This window comes from Callospermophilus lateralis, chromosome 4, assembly GCF_048772815.1.
Source record: "Callospermophilus lateralis isolate mCalLat2 chromosome 4, mCalLat2.hap1, whole genome shotgun sequence".
Taxonomy (NCBI): domain Eukaryota; kingdom Metazoa; phylum Chordata; class Mammalia; order Rodentia; family Sciuridae; genus Callospermophilus; species Callospermophilus lateralis.
The window spans coordinates 143,958,316-143,981,157 of NC_135308.1; the positions used below are offsets into that span (position 1 = coordinate 143,958,316).

At 33.5% G+C, this 22,842-nt stretch overlaps 2 protein-coding genes and 1 pseudogene across 2 annotated transcripts in view; 2 read left to right on the plus strand and 1 right to left on the minus strand.

Moving 5' to 3' along the window:
* The window catches only part of Elk3 (ETS transcription factor ELK3), a 64,415-nt gene extending 59,985 nt beyond the window's left edge, over positions 1-4,430 (plus strand). The window contains exon 5 of the mRNA XM_076854968.2: positions 1,817-4,430. Coding sequence (XP_076711083.2) covers positions 1,817-1,915 — 99 coding nt within the window. The 3' untranslated portion in view covers positions 1,916-4,430. The remainder of the gene's footprint in view (positions 1-1,816) is intronic.
* A 4,395-nt stretch (positions 4,431-8,825) lies between these two features.
* LOC143398547 (sorting nexin-2 pseudogene) lies at positions 8,826-10,532 on the plus strand (annotated as a pseudogene).
* A 3,009-nt stretch (positions 10,533-13,541) lies between these two features.
* Positions 13,542-22,842, minus strand: part of Cdk17 (cyclin dependent kinase 17) — a 103,799-nt gene continuing 94,498 nt past the window's right edge. Inside the window, exons 12-17 of the mRNA XM_076854969.1 lie at positions 22,260-22,357; positions 21,657-21,762; positions 19,590-19,632; positions 18,478-18,568; positions 16,933-17,010; positions 13,542-16,404 (exon numbers count right to left, since the gene is read on the minus strand). Coding sequence (XP_076711084.1) covers positions 16,367-16,404; positions 16,933-17,010; positions 18,478-18,568; positions 19,590-19,632; positions 21,657-21,762; positions 22,260-22,357 — 454 coding nt within the window. The 3' untranslated portion in view covers positions 13,542-16,366. The remainder of the gene's footprint in view (positions 16,405-16,932; positions 17,011-18,477; positions 18,569-19,589; positions 19,633-21,656; positions 21,763-22,259; positions 22,358-22,842) is intronic.

The following is a 22,842-nucleotide window of genomic DNA, read 5'->3' on the forward strand; positions in this document are numbered from 1 at the left end:
AGCACATTTTCCTTTTGGTTCCTTAAAGCTGCCCCAGATTATCTCAGGCCAGCCATGCTAAACATCCTTCTGACTCCATAGCGTTGACCTGTTCATTCCTATTCTGTAGATTAAATGCTAAAGGACAGGGTATGGAAGGGAATAAAAATCCAGGGACAAATGGGGTCCAGATCTAGAGCACTGGGCTTGTGTTTTGTTGGTGGCTTCTGCCAGATATGTGTCCCTGACATTAGCTACTTTCTGGACCACCAGTAGGTTCTCTGCAGTATTCACTGTAACTTGTAACTTGTATAAAACCAAGCTAATTGAGAACTATGACAACTGAGTGTACAGAAATAAGAGGGGCAGAAATCAGAGCTCTTTTTTAAAACAACAGAGAAGACTAATAAAACTGCAGGGGATTCTTTTGAAAATATCAACAGGATGGGAAAAAAAACCCAAAACATAAGATTAAGAAAACACTAACAATAAAAATTTAAGACCTGCTCTCCTTCTGGTGTTCACTCCAAGTCAATGACAACAGTGGTTTGGTTAGGAGCGTAAATATGAGTATAAATATATGTATAGCATTTGAAAACACAATTGAAGTGGATAACATTTTAGAAAAAATTAAAATTCCAAAGTACCAGGAAAGAAACAGAACCGTGAATATACCAATAACCATCAAAGAAACTGAAACAGTAATTAGACATCCCCTAACCCCTGCCAAAATAAGAAGTTGGGCAATTTAGTACAGAAAAATTCCAGTCAGAGCTTAAAATTAGGTGGTGCTGCTTATTAGTTGTGACCTTTAGGTAATCAGAACTGTTTTCTCATTTGTAAAATGGAGATAACAAAACTTACTTCATAGCCCCTAGGTATCAAATGAAATGACAGCCCTTGATAAGCAAGAAGGCACAGACGTAAATAAGTTACCGAAATAGTATGAACATTGCAAAAATATATTTACTTGTTCTACAAATATTTGTTGTACTTCCAACAGGTGCCAGGCTCTGTAGTTTGACATTTAGTTTTGAAGTTTAATATTTAAACTTACTCTGGACTAAATAGGAATTAAGCTTCAAGGAAGTATAGGAAATCATTTTGACACACATCATCCTAGGCAATAAAATATCTAGGTGCAGACAGTCAAGTATTGGAGGCCTTCTCGTCTGCTTGTTCAGTTGGAAGCATAGATGATGCATTTGCTTCAGACCTGACACTTGTCACTACAACATATACCTTTACCCTGCTATTTATCATCTTAGCAGTACAGAAGTTAACTTTATAGTGTTCTTTCCTTATGAGTCATCTTTCTAATAAGTTTGATATTATTTATCAAAGAAAATACTTTTCCAACTCTATACTTCCTCTAAATCTTTCAAGGTAAATATTTTTAAGTTACTGAGAAACATCTTAGTAGTACTCTGAAAAGCGGATGACAAATTCCACAATGTATTATTAGAAATTACTGATTTATAAAGAGTCTGTTTTAAAAAAAAGTTTCTCAATATTTAAAGCAGATTGGCATTCCTAGATAACTTGGAACCTTTTCAAAATGATATTTGAATATGCTTTAGCAACATCTAATTTATGTACTTTTTTCTAGTAGCCTATCGTTTTCTGGGCCTTATTCTTCTTTGCTCTAGGTAATCTTGCAATTGTCATCTTTAAATTATTCTATAAAATAGATTGGCAACTGCTCCATTACAGGAGTGATGAGAGAATTGAACTACTGTGGTCTGTTTGGGAATGTAAGTAATCCAAGTTTTTCCTGGTGATATGTAATAATTAATTATTCAAAAAAATCTTTTTTTTTTTTTTTTGTGCCCTGCAGTTCCCCACACTGCTTAACAGCCACATGCCAGTGCCAATCCCCAGTCTGGACAGAGCTGCTTCTCCAGTACTGCTTTCTTCAAGCTCTCAGAAATCCTGATGATGTCTGGCCTCAATTAAGAACTCATTAACTGATCAAATTTGTCCCCATGCGCTAGTTTACCTGTGTCATGAGAAGGACTTCGTGAAACCCTCTGTTAATTTGGTTTGCACTTTTCATATCATGGATAGTCTACATTTATGTTAGCATTTTTAAAAACTTTTTATATATTCAAGTATATATGGAAATCTGTTTTGCATTAAGTGAATTTTAATGTTTTTGTTTTTATATCCTCTTAGCTCTTAAGTGTTGAGCACTGTTGACAGTGAAGAACTTAATGTTTTCAATATAACTAATAAGGATGTGAACCTTTTTTCTCCTTAATTCTGCATATGCTGAACTGTGCTTATATACACACTATAACCAGCTGTGCCTTCCTTTGCATTTAGTTTTATGTAAATGATTTATATATTTTTTAGTATTAAGAGAAAATGTTTGAAAGACAAAAATTAGTATCAAACAGCTCTTTAGTAGAATTTCATTGTTTTTCACAAGTAGGCAAAAATATGAAAGCATATTCGTATCACTTTTTCCTTTTTGCTTTCAGTTGTATGAGAATTGCCTTAGAATCTTTTGAATTGAAATTCAGTAAATGTAATGTCCAAGTAACATTTTTATAAAAATAAACTAAGCCATATTTAGACAATAAACATTCATAAAAGAAAATGTTCTAAAGTGCATTTTTTAAACTTTGAAGCCTCTTAGATGTCCATATGTCTTTTCTCCTCCTTAACAAAAATCTGAAATGGAAAAAGTTACCAGTCCATATCATCTAAACTACTATAATATTTCTTAGGTTAGCATATTCTTATTTCAAAAGATTAGCCCTGGTTCTTCCAAGAGAAAAATCACATCCACACGATATATTTACTCTATCAATAGGAGTTAGGGTTTCTCTAAATACCTGGAACCTAATTAACATTTTGAAAGCAGCTCACTGGTGCCAACTTAAACAACAAAGAAGCAATTTTGTAAAACATTCATAAGGACAGATATTCACAATTTTTGATGGATCAAAAAATGTACTATAACACAAATACAGTACTATAGATATTGAAGGCATTGCTTGTGGAAACTGAGACATAGGATAAACTACTTTGTATTTTACTTTTTATGGTGAGAATGGAAGAAAACTTGACAAAATTCTTCAGGAATCTCATCACTGTGGAACTAACTGAAGATATAACACAGAAATTCTTTTGTGTAGTATAGTTTAGAACAGTGATAAAAGAAACATTTTCTGTTCTATTAAAAAGAAAAAAATCAGTAGGCGCCATTCCAGAGGCACCACACCTATGCACAAAGCAGGAATGTTCCAAAGTAGATAAGAGAACTAGAAAGTGCCATTTAAAATTAGGTTAACCGTAATCCTTAACTAAAAAGTAACAGAAACCAACTTAAAATGTGATAAATAGCTGATCCAAACCAGGTATTAAATGGCAGGGATTGTGAAGATTAAACAATGAACTTTATGAAAACACATTCTTGAATTTTTAAAAACTGAAATTATGTTAGAAATTCAGATTTTCAATTAGAATGGAGCTTCTCTATATTATGTGGAGACATATGCTTTTATGGGAATAACTCCAATGAGCCTCTAACTATAAAGTAATGGTACTGGTTCCAAACTACAAATAAACACTACTGTTACTCCCTCATAGGCTAATTCTTTACTAAAATAAGAGGAGCTGGTTCAGGGAACTGATAATTACTGAAAGAAAAATGTGTGAGCTAGAAGAGCTAAAAGGGTCTTTGAGAATGCTTTCCTCCACGTGTTTCTAGATCAGGACAGGTATGCAGGAGAAGCTGAGAGTTGCCTGGGGCCACCAAACTCATTCAAAGTGGAACAGTGAATTGTGTTCCAATTTCATTTCCCCAAGGCCTATCTTTAAGTAACTGGTCCAAAACTATGTTAAGTAAAGAAACAGCATTAACAAACTGTAGAATAAAATAATATATACAAAATGTAAGATTCTTTTAGAGAAACTAAAAGAAGTCATTGTGCAATAATTTCAACCAAAAAAAATTAACATACTTTTGAAATTAAATGCTGATTGGAAATATTAAAATGGCCAGAAATCTGATCCCTGGTATTTTTCCTGTTCCAAATACTGTGTTTAACTATACTTTAGATCCATTTACTAGAAATGGAAAGATAATTTTTGATGGATCAGAATGCTCTAATGCAGGGAGAACTAGATATGAAAGAATAACTCTCAGAGTGCTGCCTCATGCTGTGTGTGTGTGTGTGTGTTCGTAACATAAATACTTTATCATAAAATAGTTTTCAAAGAACAGCAAATCCCATCCCACCTACCTACCCCTGCATCTTTTTAATGTTTACTTGATCAGTGTTAAACTGCTATGGCTAAAGTTTGTTAGAACTATACAACCTGAATATTGGTCTCTTTGTACACATCTTTTCTATGATTGCAAATCTTCATTCACTTTCATATATGTATCATTTTTACTGTAATATTATTTTTGTTGAATAAATACTTTGTGATAAAAGGTATTCAGAGGTAGTGGGTTGGTTTTCTTTCATTTACTTGCAACAACCCAAACTTCAATTTTTCCATATGGAAGCAAGTTGCTAAATCTATCTTGTTACCTACCCTTAAATATGGCACATCAAAAAATACTTTAAATACAGTTACATAAAGAAGTATATATAATTATTGAGGTTGAATTTGGGAGAGTGGAATGGGTTTGAAAAATGGTCCCTTGATCTTTTTAGTCTTAAATTCCACTAATTGCTCTGTATTGAGAAGGAAAAAGTGATGAAGGAGGGAAAAAACCTAACCATTGTTCTTCTTTTAGACTACTTTTTTGATAAAGGAGAATGTGAACTGCTAGGTTTGATGAAAGAGGTTATTATTCTACCCAGTCTCACTTCCAGGCTGACCCACCTATGGTTTTCAAGAGTGAGTTAAAAAATGTCTCCATCTGTGTCTGATATGGGAAGACTGGTGTGCATGCAGGGAAGGAGAGGCAGGGGAAAATAACAGATTAAGGGAGACCCAGACTGACAACGTTTAGTATATCTATTGTGCCAAAAAGGGTCACAAAACTCCTAGCTATACATTTTATAACATATTCTTTAGGTAGAATAGGAAATCATTCACTTGACAAAGAAACATTTGAAAATAGTTACGGGTACCTTTTCTCAAAAAGGGAACAGATTTGTTTAGCCCTGTTTATATATAAAATAGTTCAACTCAGATTTACAAAATGCCCTTTTATGTTTAAATATCCACAGGCACCTTTCCCCCACACGCACACTCCCTTCCCTAAGGTTAACTGGGACTTTATGGCCCTGCCCACAGGGTTCACGCTGAAGAACACACACCATGGTCATCTGGGACCCTCTCCCAGATGAGTCAGGTCCCTAAGACTTACCCTAAGACTTACTTTTATTTCACTAGATGACATAATTTCAGTTAATGTCAGCAACTATTTATAAGCTACTTATGATGTACAAGCATTGTTTGAAGCTTTTTACAGGGCTTGCTTTATTCGTCCTCCCAACAACCCTAGGAGGGAACTACTATCATATACCACTCTGCAGATGAAGAAAGGGAGGCCCAGAGAGGTTTCCTAACTGCTTCAGGGACACTGAGTTGGCTGGATTTCAAAACTTGCATTTTGATTACAGACACCATGATCTTAACCCGTACGTACTTCAAAAGAATTTAAACTTACAATCTACATCTTTGCACCGAACCTTACCTGACATATATAAATCTTAAACATATTTGCTACACATTGTTTTCTGTGAGAGCAGATTATTGGTCATTATAAAGCTGGCCCTACCTAGACTTCTCCCATACTGACTTTATTTCTAGTCCTGTGTTCCCAGCGGTGAGTGTGTGCTGAGGAATATGTTGATTATGGGTTAGTTCTTAAGTTTCTAAAGTCACATCTTTCAGCCTGTTAGGAAGAAGTTTATCTTCTAATTCTAACCATTTTTGACTGCTGTATTTGTTTTTTGGTTATATCAAATAGAGGAGTTAAGACCAAGTTAATTTAACTGACAAATTTTACTTACAACCCAGATTTCTTCATGTAGGTGTATCTTCATTCAATCAACAAATGCTACTGTTTTCCTAACATGTATCAGGTACTAGGGACAGAGGTGAGACATAATATATTTTCCCTCATGGGACTTACTACTTAAGTGAGGGAAATAAAATATGATTAGTGTTACACAGGATTAAGTATGAGAAGGCTAATGGAAATAAAGGTAGTAAAACAGCAGGGTATATAATAACCCAGTCTATGACAGAATAGGGAATGGGTCTGGGAAGGCCTTCTGGAAGACAAAAAATAGATTGAGACCTAAAGAATGAGAGAGTGGCCAGGAGAAGGACAGAGAAAAGAACAAGCAGAGAAAAGAGAAAGGTTAAAGAACAAGTGAGAGAAGAAACATTTTAGGAACACAAAAAACTGTTGGATTTACCTTTACAGAGAACAGCCTATAAATCATCATCACATGAGATAATAATGTAGAATTAGTAGCAACACAGTATAAATTCAAAGAAAGTAGGGAGCTTCCAGATGATAATGGCAGAGTAATGAAGGAGTGATTGGCTGGGAGTCTGTAGAAGAGCAAGATGGCTGGGGCGGGCCCAAAGCAATCTCTTGCCGATTTTCAATGTTTCTAGAAAAACTATGTACAAACATCATCCAGAGATGATAGATGTAGACATAAAATCAACCCTTGACATATCAGCCAATTATTATTTGACAACCTTTGTTGCATACATATACAAGGAAGGAAACAAGATGAAAGCTATATGAATGGAACTAGTGTCAATACAGGTGGGGGAAATGACTGAAGCTTTTGTCTTTAATCAGCTCTTTTAATCAGCACTATTCTAAGAAAGACTCAAGAGTACTGCACAAGTCCCAAGTCTGGAGTCACTCGAATTCCACATTCCAACCAGAACTCCAATGGAGCCATTCTTTTCTAAACATCCAAGACTGTTGGCAGATGCTAAGCTTTCCTTAGTTCATTTTTATGATATATCCATGCATCTCTACTGCAGTAGGGCTAAGGTGGAAGAAGCAATGGGAGCAGCCATCTTTATTCCTATCTCAGTCCCTCCTATTTATATCTCTGCTTCCCTCTCACAAATGTACATCTAGCCCCTACATATAATCTCTGAAGTAGTAACATCCCGGAAATGTATTTTTTCCAGTAAGTTAATTTTCCCATTTCTCTTAGAAGCCACTAATGAAAAGTCTTCCCCAACATCAAAAAGAAAAAATTCAAGCAGCTTTATAATCACTAACTTGGTCACAGTCTTTCTGTATTAGTCTGATAGAAAAATGGTGAGTTCAGTGGTTTCTAGATCAGTGATGGAAATTTTTGATTTCAGCTAGGAATGATGCTGAAGGAAATTCCTATCTAACTAAACCCAGAATCTAAGCTCACTATTAGAAAGTAAGTTCCAGATGTAAACTGAATAGAAAAGAGGGGAAAACACTGTAATGTTCCTTAAGTCTAAAGTAATGCACGAAAACCTTTGGAGATTGCAAGTTTGCTATATATATTTGGTAATATATATTGCAATAACACAATTTTCTCAGCCTGCTAATGAGCTTCTATTGCCTCTTACCATTTTGATATGGATGACCTTGTCAATGAAAAAGAAAATCCATTTAAGAATCTAGATTAGAATATTTAAAAAACAGAACCAGTGACAGTAGAAATAATAAAAGGATAAATCTTTTAAAACCACGGAAACTGAAAATAACTAAGAAATACACAGAAAAGAAGCAGAGAACCAAAATGGTACACTACCAAAAAAAAAAAAAAACAAAAAACCTAACTGCAAAACAAGGTAGTATCAGAGGATTCAAAGCACCAAAGCCATCTGAGACAAAATAAATAGCTAATTGGCAGAATTAAGTCCTTCCTTATCAGTAATTATTTAAATGTAAATTTCACAGTCTCTGATTAAAATGCAAAGATTGTAAGGATGATTAAAAAATAGTGCATCAATATACTATGCACAAGAGACTCACTAGATACAAACACACACAAAGAGGTTGAAAGTAAAAGAACAGAAAAAGATATTCCAACCAAATAGTAACCAAAAGTGGAATAGGGTGGCCATATTTTTGTCAGAAAAAAAAAATAGACTAAGAAAAATTACAGAAGATGAAGGACCTTATGTATTGATAAAGGTTCAATGTATTAAGAAGACAGAGAACTATGAACATATGTGCACCCAATATCATAACCCCAAAATATATGAAGTAAACACTGACAGACATGAAAGGAGAAATAGTTGTATAATAGTTGGATATTTCAATAGTCCACTTTCAATAATGGGTAGAATAGCCATGTAGAAGATCAATAAATAAACTGACAAACTGAACACTTATTAATCAAAAGAGACATGTACAAAACATTCTACCCAACAACACTCTTCTCAGAATGAGACAGTCTTCTTAAATTCACACAAAATATTCTCCAGAACATACCATGTTAGGTCACAAAATGAATATATATTTTTGAAAAATTGAAATCATGCAAATGTCTTTCCTGTCACAATGGAATAAAACTAGAAATCAATAAAGAAGAAAAAGGAAAACTCACAAATACATGGAAATTAAGCAACATACTCTTAACCAGGAGTTATAGAAGAAATCATAGCAGATATGAGAAAATTCTTTTGGTCAAATAAAAAAAAAACCACAATGTATTTATACCTATGGAATAGTCTGAAAACAGTGGTGGGAGGAAAATTATCGCTTCAAATATCTACACTCAAAGAGAAAAACATCAAATCAACCACCTAACTGTACATTTCAAAGAAAAAGAAAAAACTAAACCCAAAGCTAGCAGAAGGAAGAAAATAATAAAGAATACTAATAAAGGCAGTTGTTTGGGCAAGTGAAGATGGCAGACAAGAGGGAGCCTCCTCCTCTGAGGAACAGGAAATCCACTGACTTTGAGCTGGAGGATGGAGAAGACTTGTTCACCAGCACTGTCTCCCTGCTAGAGTCAAGCCCATCATCTCCAAAACCAGCTAGTCTTCCTGCAGAAGATATTAGGGTAAACTCCAACAGCCCAAAACCTGAAGAAGTTGTACTAGAAGACGACAGAGAAGATCTTTAAAAAAAAAAAAAAAAAAAAAGAAATATATATATATATATATATATATATATATATATATATATATATATATTTAATTGTAGATGGACAAATACCTTTATTTTGTTTATTTATTTTTATGTGGTGCTGAGGATTGAACCCAGGACTCTGCACATGCTAGGCAAGCGTTCTACTGCTGAGCCACGACCTCAGCCCCATTAGATCTTTTTACAGAAGCCACAGAAGAAGTTTCTTTGGACAACCCAGAAAGGGAAACTATCCTCTTCTCAGAATCTTCTCATGCAGTCACACCTGTCACCCCCACTACACTCATTGCTCCTAGAATTGAATCAAAGAGTATGACTGCTCCTGTGATCTCAATAGAGCCAGGGAGGAGATTGAAGCAGCAGCAAATGGACATATTTTTGATATAGATACTGGGTGTGTCAGATCCAGAGAAAGTTGGTGAAGGCATAAATGCTTATATGGCATATAGAGTAACAACAAAGACTTCTCTTTCCATGTTAGTAAGAGTGAATTTTCAGTTAAAAGAAGATTCAGTGATTTTCTTGGTTTGCATAGCAAATTAGTAAGAAAGTATTTACATGTTGTTTATATTGTGCCACCTGCTCTGGAGAAGAACATAGTAGGTATGATCAAGGTTAAAGTATATGATGAAGACTCATCATCCACAGAGTCTGCAGAAAAATGGAGAGCAGCTCTAGAATGGTATCTTCAAAGTAAAACATCGAACTTTACTACAGAATCCTGATTTAAGGTACTTCTTGGAAAGTTCAGAGCTGTCCAGAGCAGTTAATACATAGGTTCTAAGTGAAGCAGGAATATTGAGGATGGTGAACTAGGCTGCCAACGCTGTCAACAAAATGACAATCAGGATGAATGAATTGGATGCATGGTTTGAAGAAAAGCAGTGGCAATTTGAGAATCAAGACCAGCAACTTAGGAAACTTCATGCCAGTGTTGAAGCCTTAGTCTGTCAGAGAAAATAACTTTCAGCCAACACAGCTGCCATTGCTAAAAGTGCTGCCATGTTAGGTAATTTTGAAGATGGTACTGCTTTATCTAGAGCTTTGTCTCAGCTTGCAGAGGTTGAGGAAAAGAACAAGCTTTTGCTGACTTTTATATGTTTTCAGAACTATTTAGTTACTATTTCATCTTGTTGCTGCAGTGAAAGTCGTGTTTGACCATCAAATCGCAGTGCTGGCAAAAATGGTAAGATGCTCAGATTACTTTGCTGAAAAAAATATGAAACTGAGGCAAAAATGATGGTTGCTAACAAACCAGATAAAATACAGCAAGCTAAAAATGAAATGAGAGTAGAAGGCAAAAGTACAAGGGGAAAGAAATTTTGAACAGATCTCTAAAACAGATTTGAGAAAGACAGAGAGGGATTTTAAAACTGTTATCAAGTACTTAGAATCCTTAGTACAAACACAGCAGCAACAGCTGATAAAATACTGGGAAGCATTAGTGAGGATGAAGAGAAACTGAAATCCTTGTATATTATTACTGGAAATATAAAATAGTACAGATTCTTCCAAAGCCACTGACTAGCAATAAGATGATTCCTGTTAAGACGACATTGGATGTTTGTTGTAGTTATGCTGAATTCCACAGTAAAATCTTTTAAAACCATCTAACTAAACCACTATATATTTTACAAATTTAAAAAAAAAGTACTGATAAAGAAGAGTCAACAAAACCAAAATTTGGTTCTTTTTATTAGATCAACAAAAGTGATAAAACTAAATTGGACCGATTGGGAAAAAAAGATTCAAATTACTAAAATTAGAAATGAAAGAGACACATTACTGCTGAATGTACAGAAATAAAAGAATGAGGGGAGAATACCATGAACAACTGTATATCAACAAGTTTGGATAACAAAGATAAAATGGATAAATTCCTAGAAACACACAAACTACCAAAACTGATTGAAGAAGAGATAAACATTTGAAAAGAACTATTACAAGAAAGGGGATTATATCATTAGCAGAACGCCCCAATAAAGAAAAGCCTAGAACCAAATTACTTCACTGGTATTCTAACAAATATTTAAAGAATTAATGCAAACCCTCAAACTATACCAAAAAATTGGAGAGAACACTTCATTCTGTAATGCCAGCAATACCCTGATATCAAAGCTAGACAGATTCTACAAGAAAAGAAAGCTACAGGTCATAACCCTTGTAAAGAAAGGAAAAAATCCTCAACAAAAATAACAAATTGAATTTAACAGCATGTCAAAAGCATTACAAGCCCAATCACATTACATTCCCAATCCAAAAACCTAAAGTGATTTGAAATCTGAAACTTTTTGAGCAATGATGCTACAAAGATTTTGGATTTCAAAGCATTTCAGATATCCAACTTTTGGATTAAGGACAACCAACTAGTAAAGCTTACACAAATATTCCAAAATTCATACAACTCTGAAATCTGAAACACTTGCATCCTGAACACTTTCACATGGGATACTCAACTCGTATATATTACAACCAAGTGGGACTTTCTCCAGGAATGCAAGAGTGGTTTAACATATGAAAATCAATCAAAGTAATACACATAAACAGTTAAGAAAACATGATTATTTCAACTGAAAAAGCTCAATACTCCTTCACAATAAAAATATTCAATACACTAGGAACAGAAGGAAACTTCCTCAACCTGTTAAAGGCCACATACAGAAAGCCAGAGCTAATGGCACAATCAATGATGAAAAGTGAAAGCTTTTTTCCTAAGATCAGGAACAAGTCAAGGACATCCTCTTTATTAAGTCCTAGACAAGAAAAAGGAAAGAAATCCACATTAGAAAGTAAGAAGTTACCCATCTCTCCTTGCAGATGACATAATTTTCAATGTACCAAACCCTAAAGAATCCACAAAGTCTGTTAGTTAATAAACAAACACAGCAAAATTGGAAGATAAAAAATCAATAAAAATTGGAACACAAAAAATTGTATTTCTATATGCAAGCAATAAAAAAATTCCAAAAACAAATTAAGAAAACAATTCCACCTACAAAAGCATCAAAACCAATAAAATACTCAGGACTAAATTTAATCAATGAGACAGAAGACTTGTTCACTAAAACTGTAAAATGTTGCTCAAAGAAATCAACCTAAACAAATGTAAAGATAGCACATGTTCATGGCCTGGAAAACTTAACATTGTTAAGATAATAATACCCAAATACTACAGATTCAAATCCAATGCAATCTTTATCATAATCCCAATGGTATTTTCTGTCATTTTTACTATTTAAGGATAGACAGAAAATTTCATTCCAACATTCATTTTGAATTTCAAGGGACCCAGGATAACTAAAACAATCTTGAAAAAGAAGAACAAATTCAGAGAATCCATACTTCCCGATTTCAAAACTTACTAAAAGGCCGGTGAAATAAAAACTCTGGTACTATCTGTATGGACAAACAAACAGACACACCGACTAATGAAATAGAACTGAGAGACCATAAATAAACCCTTACATTCATGGTCTACTATTATTTGACAAGGGTGTTTAAAATCATTCAATGGAAAAGGACAGTCTTCTCAGCAAACGGTTATGGAAAAAAAATGGGTATCATGTTCAAAAGATGAAGTTGAGCTGGGCATGGAGGTGCACGCCTATAATCCCAATGACTTGGGAGGCTGAGGCAGGAGGATGGTGAGTTCAAAGCCAGCCTCAGAAGCTTAGTAAGGCCCTAAGCAACTCAGCAAGACCCTGTATTTAAGATATAAAAAAGGGCTGGGGATGAGGCTCAGTGGTAAAGTGCCCTGAGTTCAATTCCTAGTACCCCCCCAAAAAGGGTGGACCCTAACTTTATACACATACAAAATGGATTAAGACCCTAAATATAAGAGCTAAAAATATAAACACCTTAAAAGAAAATATAGGGTCAAATATTTATGATCTGGGGAAACTGGTAATAATTTCTTAAATATGGCACCAAAATCATAGGCAAAAATTTAAAAAAATTAGACTTCTTTAAAATTAATAACTTTTGTGCATCACCAGGGTACCTTCAAGAAAGTGAAAGAAACCCCCAGAATAAGAGGAAATAATTACAAGTAACATAACTTGTAATGTTATGATGTCCCGAATCCATAAAGAATTCTAACAACTCAACAACAAAAAGACAACCCTACTTTTAAAATAGCTAAAGTATTTAAACATACTTCTTTAAAACATATATACAAATGGCCAAAAAACACATGAAAAGATGTTCAACATCATTAATCATTAGGTAAATGTAAGTTACAATGGGATACTACCTCACACCTATCAGGATGAATATAATAATAAAAAGGGACAATGACAAGTATTAGTGAGGATGAAGAGAAACTGAAATCCTTATATATTATTACTGGGAATATAAAATAGTACAGATTCTACAGAAAACAGTCTGGCAACTCCACAAAAAATTAAATATAGAATTTTATTCCACTTCTGGGTATATGTATTATACCCCAAAGAATTTAAAACAGGGACTTGAATAGATGTTTGTACACCAATGTTCATATCAGCAATATCCACAATAGTTACAAGGCAGTGTCCATCAATAGATGAATGGATAAAGAAAATGAATATACTCACAATAGAGTATTATTCAATCACAAAAAGAAATGAAGTTTGGATTTATGCTTAACGTGGATGAACCATAAAAACATGCCAAAAAAAATAAGTCAGACATGAAAGACAATTATGGTATGATTCCTCTTAAACTATCTAAAATAAGCAAAGTTATAGAAAAAGAAAGTAGACTAAAGTTATTAGGGCTGAGGACGGAGGGCTGGGGGTTAAAAATGACTTCAATTTCTCTTTGGGATGATGAAAAATTATGGAAATAATGACAAATGTTGTACAACTTTTTGAATGTAATTAATGCCATTGAATTGTACACTTGCTCACTGTTAAAATATTGCCACTTAAACATCATAAAAATGTAAAGAAAAATACCCATATGAATTGTTCCAATTCAAAAAGATAGATAACTATAGCATGATAATAAGTAGTATTTCAAACCTAAGTTGATAAAACATCAGAGTAGAGCCACTCTATTCACCTAGAGTGATAGATTCAGTGTGTGTTACCATCACAACTTGGAAAGGATACAGAGGAGACATTTTCTCTTACCTTTAAGAACCTTGTCAGTTTAAGAGGATTCACAAGTTTCAAGGTTCAATATTTCTGAGTTTGAATTCTCTTCACAGCAGTTTTCAGGACCTGAATGATGTTCAAGTACCAATAAACAAAAAAAACAACCCCACAAACACTTGTTTGATTGCCAAATTCCTCAGCAAAGTGAAGAAACATCCCTACAACTTCCAATGACCAAGAATTTTATGTAATAACTGGATGTATTTCTTCACCTTTAGTATGTAAGATTCAAACACAGATAACCATAGGCCAAAACTGCAAAAAACCAAATATATATCCTATGAAATGGAAAATTTAAGAGTGTTGTTATATAAAATTACAGTAGAGATTATGCCAGCACTAATATAAAGCAGCTATCTCTTTTGGCAACGAGACTTCATGATCTTACAAAGGAACCATTAAAGAAAATGATCTGACTTTGCACAGACTTCTTCCCAAAGAAAAAACTGTGACTCAACAAAATCACATTTTATACAACATGGAGATTTTGTTATTACAAATTTCAAAACAAAATGGAGGAATTTCCACATAATATTTATAACCTGCAAAGTACAATATTAATACATGTCTGTCAGTTAGAAATAACAGCAGTTTGTTAGGCTACAGGGTTTAACATAAAACCAATTTACAAATGTGAAAAGCAGTAGTGGTCCAATATTTACCATTACACATGAAATCTGTTTCTTCCAGAAAAATTTTTTAAATGAAAATTTCAGTATCATAAAATATTAAAATAACAACCCCAAACATGCCACAATCACTATTCACAAATAAAGTTAAAATGAAATATACAAAACTCACTTAATACTGTTAAATAACAACAATAAACTACAAGATTTCCTGAACAGAAATGGTAGGACCCCTGAATGTTTTACAGTGAATGTCAGGAAAAAATTAAGTTATGACTATTTTCATGATATATAAGGCAAAATTTACATGACCATTTCAAAATATACCAATTAAGATTTAGTTTGTAAGATGCAATAAACAATAGTCCTTAAAAGTGAACACAAAGGTTTAAAAACACTGTTACCAACACCAAAATGTATTTATGATGTTCAAGGAGATGCATAATTAAAACTGTAATATTTAATATCTCTGATAAACAGATAATTCCTTTCAATGGTTTTTATCACAATCCTCCAAGTTCTCATTTCTCTCAATTGTTATTTCTCATGGCTCATTTCAAAGACATATTACAATATTTAGCTGATTCCAAGTGAATGTTATTGAAACACACAGCCCCCAAATGAAAAAAATTGTTCCCCAGTGAAGTATCATTCTAGTTTCTAATAAATGTATTTAAGAAAATGAGCAATACCTTTCATCTCAGAATAGACTTATGTGGTTAAGTTTTAACTAAATTAAAGCACAATGTAAAACAGTTAAGTATATTAGTATATAAATATCCAGTAATATGTAGTAGACATTTCTAAAATGAGAATAGATAAAATAAATAATTTTGGTGCTTTAATTTATTGGTATTTAATGTAAAAACCCCCAAATATCAGGTATTCACTTGATTGAATCAACTTCTGTCACATGCTCTCCTAAACATAATGTGCTTATCAATCTCTTAGCTACTCTATTTGCCAATGTTCCGTAAGAAATTATGTAGCACAAACTTAAGAATGTTCAACATGGCTCACTTATTTTACTGTTAAGCAAAGCTAAATATACATTCCAGGAAACACTGCAGTTTAATTTTAAAAACAAACAAAAAATGCAGCAGTAAAACAACTTGTGAGGAGAAACAGATGCATTCACATATAATAAAGCCACTGCAACTTCTTCAGGCATTCAACTGTTGTGTTAAATAAACAGACAGTAGTTATTTAGCAGCAATGATTCCGCAATAAATAATGCACTGTGTTTCTCAGTCCTGCACAAAAATTGCAGCTACAGTTACATCAATAGCTGTAACCTACTGGCTCTAATGGCAGAGAAGACCTTAAAACCGACTGTACAAAAAAATTGTCACACTGTGACAACAAATATAAAAAACAATCTGTAGGTCTGAAATAAAAAGACTCCACTGTGAAGAGGACAGTGTAGACATACGGAGATTCCAAGTCCACCAAAAGAAAAAAATTGCCTTCAGATCTGAGTCCTTGATTGGTAAGAAAGGCTGGGGGCTGGGCTTGAAACCATGTTATCAGACTTAAAAGAGCATGCTCTGTCTTCTGTTCTTCCCATGTCCTAAAATATAAAGTCATTTTATGAGGCAGTTCAAGGTTCAGTTTTATCCCACATACAGTATTTGGTGACTCTAAGAAGTTAATGTTCCCACCAGCAAAAGCTAATATTCCATGGTAAGAGTGATCAGCACTGTCTTAAATGACCCTTTTGTTGACGGGGGTCAGTCTATAGCTTCTATGCTTCGAAGTGATGAACCTGATGACTAGGAAAGCACAAGATGTGTCTTCTGCCTCAGGTACAGGGATGGCGTGTGCAGTGATCAAGCCAGGTCACTTGTAAAAGGTCTTGTGCCATCTGCAGCTTTCAGGATCCCTGACTTGACTGAGTCAGATTTCTCTCTGAAGATTTACTGAGCTGCCCACATCATACAGAAAAGTGAGTACGTGCAATGCTAAACATACACAGTTGTGGAATGCACTGTACATTGGTTTTTACATCAATAATTTTACTGATCAATTTATAAACCAAAAACTTGGTTCCACACAAAAATTCATGATCGACATGTGAAATGGTTTATGACAAACACACCTGTCTCTGGGTAAGAAGAATTTCGAAAACCGGGGTCCTTTTGCAACTGAATCTCTTTCAAACTGAATATTGACACGCCTAAAATGTACAGACAAAAGTCATTAGATGAAGATCAACATTATTAGAAACATATACAATCCAGCCATAGAAAAGTGTTTGAAAACTATACAGTGATTCCACTATATTTGAAATATTTATATTTCAAATTAAATCCAATAAACATTTATACTGCACTTACTATAACCCTGCTCAAAGATTTGTCTTTTTTAAATCTATTTTCAGGAGGAAACCAAAGGAAGTAATTCCTTTTCAGAACCCTTCTTCCCCTAACTCTGATTTAAAGTACTGTGTAAGCAGGTGTTTCTCTGACAAAAACCTATGTTATCTGTTCCAAAACTTACTGGGTTGGGAGACCTCATTAAAATGCATTTCCAGGTTCTTAGTATATAAATATCCAGTAATATTGTCCTTTAACACTATCTCATGATGGCATAAAAGTATCAGGTCCTCAAACTACCTTCAGATTTTTAGTTAAGAACATGGAACAGGTAGGTTTGTACTACTTACCTCAAAATGAAATCTGGTATTATTAATGAAATGTAAACTTTTTTTAAAAAGTCACCTGTAATTCATATCTCATTTCCAATCTCTGTCAGAAAGTAGTTTAAAAATCTTATGAGTGCTAAGTAAAAAGTCTTAAGGATTTCTTATTCAATTAGCTTACTGATTGCTATGTAAATCTTAGTGAATCACTATTGTCTAGGAAATGAGAATGGGGAATTAATGAAAGCTTTTCATAGCTCAGTTCCCAAATAGTCTCCTAATTCCTCATTTACCTTACTCCATTTTAAAGTAAAATACAGACTATTTTTTTAAAAAGAATATCCACAAGTAAAACTGAAGAGTTACTTTAGGCATTGGAAATGTGTTATTTTAATGACCGATAATACACTGATCCTTGTCATAGTAATAATAAAGTCAGAGTGATAAGGAAAATCATCTTACTTTCATAAGTAAACTATCTTATGTGTCATCACTCTTAATAACTGAAATGAAACTACATTGGGCCTATGGATGCCATCATAGATGGTATATTTCAAATTAAATCCAATAAGATTGATGACCCATATGTAAGTATTATTGGTTTCTTAGTTTCTTACAGAATAGTGACAATATATATTAAAGTGTTGTCCAGGGGCTGGGGATGTGGCTCAAGAGGTAGCGCGCTCGCCTGGCATGCGTGCGGCCTGGGTTCGATCCTCAGCACCACATACAAACAAAGATGCTGTGTCTGCCGAAAACTAAAAAATAAATACTAAAAAATTCTCTCTAAAAAAAAAAAAAAAAAAGTGTTGTCCAGAAAGGAAAATAATATGATTGATTTGGAAAACTGTATAGTGGTTCCTTCCTTTAAGAAATTTTGATCTAATTTGAAAATGACCTATGTTTAGATTTAAAAATCAGCAACCATCTCTAAAAATTAGCAACCTCTAATCCATCTCATTTCCCAACACTGGACAAATGAATATAAAAGGATTTTCTTACTTTCTGGTAAAGCATGTATTCTTGGGCCCAGACTTCGAAAGTATACATGCTTCATGGCCTCTTCTGCTGAAACCCTTTTCTTAGATTCATACTGTGAAAAAGCAAAGAACTGCTTCATTAACTTTTACTCTTAATTACTATAAAAAGTTGGAAAAGGAAAAATTAGTATTTAGAGATTTTTTAAAATCTTGATTGTGTTAATATGATGACTATTTTTCAAGTACTGATTTGGAGTACTCCAGATACACTCAAATTTGAATTGCTGTTGAGATTATATAGTAATAATTATATCTCAGTTCTACATTTTCAAGATAAGTCTGGATCTTAAGTAAAACTTTAGATTCCTGTATTTTCTGAAGTGATGAAAAATTAAAATATTCAACTATTTGCTTTTACTTTTCTTCATGAATAACAAAGGACCAGGGAAAATACACTCAATGTCTTTATGGCAGACAGTCTCAACTACCTATCCAATATCCACTGCCCCTCTTTTCCTTGATAAATGACAGATGGATCATGAATCATGATTGTTTCTAAGTTTAGGCTAATTATGACAATCTCACTCCCCAATTCCCAGCCTCTCTTTTATAATTATTGTTTTGGCCAATGAGACTTGGGAAGAAGCCTTTCAGGGGTTTCTACCTGAAAGCCTTTGCTTTCAAGATATAAGACGGTTAATATGGCATGTACCACCCTTATCCTCCCTCTTCTTCCTGCTTTGGAGGAAATATGAGTGGTATCTGGAGCTGCAGCATCCTGAAAGGTAGTAAGTATAAGGAAAAAGAGAACAAAAGAGATCATAAATTGCAGAGAACACTGCCTTGACAGAATTGATCAATGCCAGCACCTGACTACCTCAGACTGTTCTTGGTCATAATGAGGCCCAGACCCTTCATTAAGAGAAAACATGTAATACATATATATATATATATATGGATATAGATATATATATATACACACACACACATACACGTTTATGTGTATGTTTAACTTAAGCCTGTTCCTGAAACATGCTAGACACTACCACAAACAATCATTATAATATCATTCTCATATGAGGAAACTGTGGCTGAACTACTCATTTAACAATTACAAAATAAGATGTGACTTACCTGTAGAAATTTTGTTATCAACTCAATTCCTTCAGAGTCTAACCTAGATAGAACAATAAAAAACTTGGTAAATTTTATCTTAGCTGATAGACACCTTTCAAATAAAACTATTTCGCAAGTGTTTTTGTTTGCTAAGTTTAACTGCCCTAAAACAGATACTCCTGTTGAGTTCAAATACACTCAAATCTGTTTTAGTCTGAAGAGGCTTACCTTGGCATGGAAGAAAACCTAAATAACTTCAATTCAAATTTTCAATGTTCAAGAAAAAATTATTAAAGCTCTTGAGTTATTTAATTTATTATTTATTTTATTGTTTATTTATTTATTTATTCTGTGTCAAACCAAGGATTATATCAATTCTCATAGTACTGCAGTGAAGGCAAGTATACAAGAGCATCATTTTCCTATCATATGGTAAAAACACAGAAACAGTGGCCCCCAAACTATATATCAGTATGGTTCAAAATAAACACAGAGACAAGTCATTCAATAAATTTTTATAGCACTGGGAATGGGATGGTATTGAGCTGCTGGCATTTAAAGGTGCCATAGTAACTTCATAAAACTTCATTAATAAAGAACACCAAGCCAACAGTCAACAAAGAAAGCTTATTATAGTTATGAAATTAATATAACCAGGAGTAGTGGAGTTAGGAATTATTTTAATGGGATTATCTCTTGATCATAAATCACAGGTTCTATCTACCACTGTCTTTCGCTGATAAAAGTAAAATTAAAAGAAATATTCTCCTCTGAGTGTTCTAAATGGTTCCTATGGATATTGGAGCCTAGACATTCTCAAGACTCTTCTAGTCCTCAGTAATTTCCTACTCTGGCACATACCCAGAAGACCCTAGGCACAAACAAGCTAGGTGCTAAGTTCATGGACAATCTGCTTCACAGGCCTTCAACCTTCTAAACTGAACATTACCACAGGCACAGTCTCTCTCGACATCCCCTGGTCCCTCGCATACATATGCACATACACACATATACGTACTTGTGTGTGTGTGTGTGTGTGTGTGTGTGTGTGTGTGTGTATGTATATACATACATACACACACATATATATGACCAAAATAGGATTTACACTACTTTGGAGAGACACTAAAAAGCCCAGCATATATTGCTATTCTTCCTAAGAAAGTCTAGCTGAAAATAACAGCTAGATATTTTCATGTGCCATAGTAACTTCATAAAACTTCATTAATAAAGACCACAATAAGAATATCAGTACATGGAAATACTTAAAAATACTTCTGGTATCAGAAATGTTTTGCTATTACTTCTCTAGTTTGAGAATAAATGGAAGTACAAGTAGTGTGTTATATTGTAAGCAATGTAATTTTTTTTTTAAATTAAGATAGACAATATCCTTATTTGGTATTTTGGTGACTTAGAAATTTTTTTAATGGAAAATAAAGTCAAGGGGTTTATTCTATGTTACTGCAAATATAATACATTCCACAAGTAAAAATAGTCAGACATATTTCAATGGGAGTTCTGGACTGATCTGGAGGTAGGTATGAGAAGAAACTTCAACTGCACTGCTAACATTCAGGACATTCATTTTGCTTAAGAGTCAAAGAGTTTATATTCTTCAAGTACAAATTATGCCAGTAATGATCAAAATACTGATGGGTCATCTTACATTGGTGTCAAGATTTTACTTTAATATTTAGGTGTTTTGTGAGTAAATAGAGAACAATTAAATAGAAAGCAAAACAAAAATTTTATCATGATTTTTATGGTACCAAATAAGGCATTAATTAATGTTTCTTCTGGGAAAAGAAGCTATCTAAATAAACTCTAGAATTCTAATACATATGTTTTATATTCATTTTATTTACAGCTCAATACTGTTTCATATTTTACTTATTTTTGGTCACTGAATTATAAAATTAGTATGACAAAAAGAAGGGGGAAATTTAATTACACTAGATCCCAAAATATTTAAGAATTGTGTGTATTATATATTTGTCTGGAACCTTTATTGTTGTAAATACTTCCAACAGTTAAAAAGAATCATATAGTTTCTCCCCTTTTCACTTAAAAAAAAAAAAATACCTGGGTGCATGGTTAATTAGAGGCTGTGGTTTATATTTTGGAAAGTTGTAGTTCTTGAATTCATCACTTGAAGAAACACCTGGCCAAGTTTCCTGAGATGGAGTTCCTAAATTTAAAAAAAAATTATATATTTATAAATAATATATAGAAATTATATGTATGCAAAACTAAGAAAGTGCCTCAGAGAACATTTTACATTTATTAGATAATTTATTTAAACTGAAATTAAAATGATGGAAATAGTAAATACTTATGGGCTTATTTTTGGACTGTGTAATGATACTGTGAATATTATGATGTCTGGCCATTTTTCTATCCAGATGACACCACCTAAGCTAGAAATATTCCTTAATAATACACTGAAGGTCAATTTTCAATAATACTTCTACTCTTTCAAAGAATCTTTATTGCAAAGATGAAACTCTGTACATAAAAGTTAGCAAGATCTCTCTATAATAATTAAGCTAACTGTAATTCTTAAACATAACAGCTATTTAGATGAGTCTCAGTAATATATTTTTAAAAATACTTTTTTAGAGATACAGTGTAATCTAGCTAGTTAATTGCAGGTGTAAATCATTGAAAAAAGACTTCTCCTATTACCTAGTAGTCGGAAAATTAAGTGCAGTTCATCTTCCACAGTTGATCCTGGAAACAGAGGTCTTCCAGAAGCCATTTCAAAGAAAATGCATCCGACACCCCTTTAAAATACATCATAGGGAGGAAAAAATGAACAATCCATTTACATACTATGAAGCACAAGAATTTTTTCCTTAAAGAATGCCTCTCTGGAGGATTTTGTATTAGCCTGCTAGAAAACCTCCTGCGGAGATATTTTTTAGATCCAACTAATTTAACGTTTACCCTATTCATCTCGAAATCCATATGGCTCATAAAGCTAATTCATTTTTTAAACTTAAAATATCTAGCTCTCCTATGCCTGATCCTCAAGGAATAATATAATAACTAATAGTGAATGAATGCTTCCTATGTGTTTGAAACTTTAAGTGCTTGAACTATTTTCTCATTGAATCAGCTATAGGGTGACCATGCACTAAAAGGGGCAAGACAGGAAGGAGGAAAAACAAATGAAGAGATTGTTATGTAATCTGGGAGATGATGGTGACCTGAGCTAAGGCATAAGGTCATAGGGATAAATGGAAGCAAATAATACAAGACTTTTTAA